Raw genomic sequence first — 4,664 nt, 5'->3', positions numbered from 1 at the left:
CCCCACCAGGAGCCAGACAGCTCTGGAGGTCCAGCCAGCCGGCAGACCCTGGCCTCAGAGGACAGATAAGCCCAGCCCCTCCATGCCCACCGAGGCCGTGAGGGGTGCCCTCAGGTAAGAACCATGCAGGGCCCAGTGCAGGACAGTGACAGCCCTGGGGACTTGCCACAGCAAATGCCCGCTCCCTAGGTGCAGGGCACTGTGAAGGGGTTCAGCTGGTCAGGGTTTTGTTGGGGACCTTCAGGCACAAGGCTGGTAGCATTTAAACAGCCCTCAATACACACACCTGGACCCTGGCAGCCTGTGTGGCAAGGTCAGCGGAGGAAGGAAACAGCTTTCGCACGTCTCCTAAGGGACAGAGCCACAACCCTGGAGTCCGCAGGGCTGTGTCCATGGCCCACGCCATCTGCCAGGCTGGAGCCACCACCGCCCTGCACACCCTGGGCACACCCAGGCCCTGTGTCCCAGAGCAGCAGACGGTGCCCTCAGCACAGGCAGCAGGGTGACTAGGCTCAGTGTCACTAGGAGAGGACCTTGGAGCTGAAGTCCAAGCCGAGCTGGGCATGGCCGTGGACAGGACAAGACAGGCCAAGACAGGCCCGCTGTCTGCGGAGGGCTGGGCCCTGGGTGCCCGTGCCCAGGGACCGTGCGGACGGTCCGGCGTACACATCCGACAGGAGAGAACCTGGGGAAAAGCAGTCCCACAGTCCTGGCCCCCGCAGAGGGCACTTTCCAAAACACGGTCCAGGATGCGTCACAAGGACCTGTCGGTGACAAGTGCTGCTGCCGAGCGCCCCTCGCCCCGCACATTCAGGCCCTGGTGACCAGGCGGCTCTTCCTCCCGGCTGCTGTCGGCCAAGGGCCCGCGGCGCCGGGTGACAGGGGGGAGGCCAGAGGGAACCTCGGCGGTTTGGACAAAGCGCTGAGGGGCCTCTGGTGCGACGGCGGCCTGCGCCTGGACGTGCAGGTGGACGGGGAGCAGGGGCTTGGGTCTGGCCCCACGTGTCGGGCTTTCTGTGACGTCTCCTACCCCGGCACGTCCCGCGGCCCCCGTGTCCATGCCACTTCTCCGTTGCAGGTTCCCCAAGGGGCCTGGTAGCCCAGGATGGAAGTGCCCCCTGAGTGCCCGCGGCGGGGCGGGGAGCTGGTGCTGGTCCGCCGGCAGCCCCCCGTGGTCCCAGGCCTGCGGGAGATGCTGAAGGCCAGGCTGAGGCGGAGCTGTGCGTGCAACAGGCAGGAGTTCTGGGCGCGGGTGCAGGATCTGCTCCCCGCCACGCGCTGGCTGCCCACGTACCGCCCGCGGGAGGACCTGGCGGGCGACATCATGTCCGGGCTGGTCATCGGCATCATCCTGGTGCCCCAGGCCATCGCCTACTCGCTGCTGGCCGGGCTGCAGCCCATCTACAGCCTCTACACGTCCTTCTTCGCAAACCTCATCTACTTCCTCATGGGCACCTCCCGCCACGTGTCCGTGGGCATCTTCAGCCTGCTCTGCCTCATGGTGGGGCAGGTGGTGGACCGCGAGCTCCTGCTGGCCGGCTTCGACCCTGCCCAGGACAGCCTGGGGCCCGGGGGCAACAGCAGCGCCCTGGATGCCGAGGCCGCCGGGCGGGGCTGTGGGCGGGACTGCCACGCCGTCCGTGTTGCCACCGCCCTCACGCTGGTGGCCGGGCTTTACCAGGTGAGGAGCCGGCCGCGTGGGGCCTCAAAGGGCAGTGGGCTTGACTGCAAGAGGACACAGCCGGGGACAGGCAGTGGCAGGCCCTCAACAGCTCCCCAGGATGGCACCCAAGGGGCTGAGGGTGCCCAGTGCCTGGGCGGCCTGGGCAGGGACACGTAGCCAGAGTGTGGCCTCAGCCCCAGACGTGCCCAGCGATGGCCCACGTGGCCTCCCCGGGCTTCCTGTCCCAGGTGGGACCCAGGGGGACTGCCCAACTTCCCGTGGCCTCCCCATGCCCAGCCCTCTCCTATTCCGGGCCCGTCCACACCCACCCTGTGTCACTCCCTCTCAGGGGCCATCCTGGGTCCCTCCCACAGGCACCAGGTCTCTGGGGAGGGAGCGTGGTGGCACCATGGGGCAGGAGGAGCTGCTTGGCCGTGCCTGGTCGGGCTCGGTGCCCAGGCCACTGCGCCCTGACAGTGCTCTGCCCACAGGTCCTCATGGGTGTCCTCCGGCTGGGCTTCGTGTCAGCCTACCTCTCACAGCCACTGCTTGATGGCTTTGCCATGGGGGCCTCGGTGACCATCCTGACCTCCCAGCTGAAGCACCTGCTGGGCGTGCAGGTCCCACGGCACCAGGGGCCGGGCATGGTGGTCAGCACATGGCTGAGCCTGCTGCGCAGAGCCCCGCAGGCCAACCTGTGTGACGTGCTCACCAGTGCCGTGTGCCTGGCTGTGCTGCTGGCCACGAAGGAGCTCTCGGACCGCTGCCGGCACCGCCTGAAGATGCCGCTGCCCGTGGAGCTGCTGGTCATCGTGCTAGCCACGCTCGTGTCCCACTTCGGGAAGCTCCACGAGCGCTTCGGCTCCAGTGTGGCTGGCGACATCCCCACTGGCTTCATGGCCCCGCGGGTGCCGGACCCCGGGCTGATGCGACGCGTGGCGCTGGACGCCCTGCCCCTGGCCCTCGTGGGCTCTGCCTTCTCCGTCTCGCTGGCGGAGATGTTCGCCCGCAGCCACGGCTACTCGGTGCGAGCCAACCAGGAGCTGCTGGCCGTGGGCTGCTGCAACGTGCTGCCCGCCTTCTTCCACTGCTTCGCCACGAGCGCCGCCCTGGCCAAGAGCCTGGTGAAGACGGCCACCGGCTGCCGCACGCAGCTGTCCAGCGTGGTCAGTGCCGCCGTGGTGCTGCTGGTGCTGCTGGTGCTGGCGCCGCTGTTCCGGGACCTGCAGCGGAGCGTGCTGGCCTGTGTCATCGTCGTCAGCCTGCGGGGGGCCCTGCGCAAGGTGAGGGACGTCCCGCAGCTGTGGCGGCTCAGCCCCGCCGACGCGCTGGTCTGGGTGGCCACGGCGGCCACCTGCGTGCTGGTCAGCACCGAGGCCGGGCTGCTGGCCGGGGTGCTCCTCTCGCTGCTCAGCCTGGCCGGCCGCACGCAGCGCCCACGCGCTGTGCTGCTCGCCCGCATCGGGGGCTCCGGCTTCTACGAGGACACCGCGGAGTTCGAGGGCCTGGTCCCCGAACCTGGGGTGCAGGTGTTCCGCTTTGCGGGGCCACTCTACTACGCCAACAAGGACTTCTTCCTGCGGTCCCTCTACAGCCTCACGGGGCTGGACGCGGGGCGAGAGGCCGCCAGGAGGAAGGAGCAGACCCCAGAGGCAGGGGTCAGCAAGGGAGACTCCGTCAAGGGCAAGGACCCGGGCCCAGAGGGCAGCATGGCTGCACTGGTGCCCACAGTGGCCGGCTTCCACGCGCTGGTCATTGACTGCGCCCCGCTGCTGTTCCTGGACGCGGCCGGCCTGGCCACGCTGCGGAAGCTGCACCAAGACTACGCGGCCCTGGGCGTCGCCCTGCTCCTGGCCTGCTGCAGCCCCTCGGTGAGGGACGCCCTGCGGAGAAGTGGCTTCCTTGGGAAGGACCAGGGGGACGTGGATGAGGAGGGCCAGCTGTTTCACAGCGTGCACGACGCTGTGCAGGCCGCCCGAGCCCGCCAGCGGGAGCAGGCGCCCGCCGACTCCGCGCTCTAGGACGGCCAGCGCCTTCACACCACCTGTGACCAACTGACCCTCCTGGGACGGTGTGCGCCACCTCTGCCCTGGCGGGACCGGGGTACCCCGACTGGGTCAGGGCGGACAGCGCTGTGGACACCCACGAGGACCGAGACACTCGAGAATCCGAGAACCACACCTTTAAGACAAATGCCGCCAGTGCGGAGCTGGGCTCTGGTGCCCTGAGCCGTGGGGCCAGTGTGACACTCGATGTCACCATCTCAGTTCAAAAGGGCCTCCAAAGTACCAGGACACTAGTCCCTTGGCCCCCGACCCCCAGGTGAGAGCTGGTGGCTCTGGCCAAGAGTGCCAGGGTCTCTGTGCCTCGGGAAGCCCCCGACACACACCCAAGTGTTCTTACACCTCGTGCCTAGGCCCCAGCCGGGCCGTGTGACCAACGCGACCTCAGCTCAGCCCTCCCTACACAGCCCGGCCCGCAGAGCCCCAGCCCGACCCTGAGCCTCCAGGGTGACCTCCGACAGGAAGCCAGCAGAGCCCGTCCTGGGGCTGCCCCTGCATCATGGTCCCCTGGAGCCGAGGGGACATCCTCCCTCCTCCCCTCCTTCCACACAGGACGCCTGGCTGGGCGGTGCAGGGGCAGCGGCTCCTCAAGGCAGGATCTGCCCCCCAGAGCCCCGCACAACCCCACACTGCACCACCCTCGGCAGAGGACACAGCCTCCTGTCTCAGCCCCGGTCAAGCGGGCTCTGCCCAGCTGTCCCAGGCTGCCCACCCCCTCCGTCACCCACCTGGCCGTGACGAGGTCCAGCAGCCAGTGGGTCCGGACCTGCTCGATACCACCATGAGGGACAGCACCCACGTAGGCCAGGTTGAGCTGCTGGTCCCAGCTGAGGTCGTACTGGTCAGCCCGGCTGTGTGGCAGTGGGGGGCTGAAGGTAGAACGGGGTGCAGGGCATCAGTCCCGGCTGGGCCCACAGAGCAGCCTCAGCACATGTGCC

At 68.7% G+C, this 4,664-nt stretch overlaps 2 protein-coding genes across 4 annotated transcripts in view; one reads left to right on the top strand and one right to left on the bottom strand.

Annotated features, from left to right (window-relative positions):
• IDUA (iduronidase, alpha-L-) overlaps nt 1-4,658 on the bottom strand; it is a 14,207-nt gene extending 9,549 nt beyond the window's left edge. For all 3 annotated transcript variants that reach the window (XM_023520223.1, XM_023520224.1, XM_023520225.1), the window contains exon 1: nt 4,455-4,658. The gene's annotated coding sequence lies outside the window, so the exon portion shown is untranslated. The remainder of the gene's footprint in view (nt 1-4,454) is intronic.
• On the top strand, nt 1,074-4,456 carry SLC26A1 (solute carrier family 26 member 1). Its single transcript, XM_011374678.2, has 2 exons — nt 1,074-1,681; nt 2,155-4,456. The coding sequence occupies exons 1-2, from the start codon at nt 1,106-1,108 to the stop codon at nt 3,682-3,684; spliced, it is 2,106 nt and encodes a 701-aa protein (XP_011372980.1). The 5' UTR covers nt 1,074-1,105; the 3' UTR covers nt 3,685-4,456.
• Nucleotides 4,659-4,664: the final 6 nt, after the last annotated feature.

The sequence above is a fragment of the Pteropus vampyrus genome, unplaced genomic scaffold (genome assembly GCF_000151845.1).
Source record: "Pteropus vampyrus isolate Shadow unplaced genomic scaffold, Pvam_2.0 Scaffold253, whole genome shotgun sequence".
Lineage (NCBI taxonomy): Eukaryota > Metazoa > Chordata > Mammalia > Chiroptera > Pteropodidae > Pteropus > Pteropus vampyrus.
This window is presented reverse-complemented; position numbering and strand designations above follow the sequence as displayed.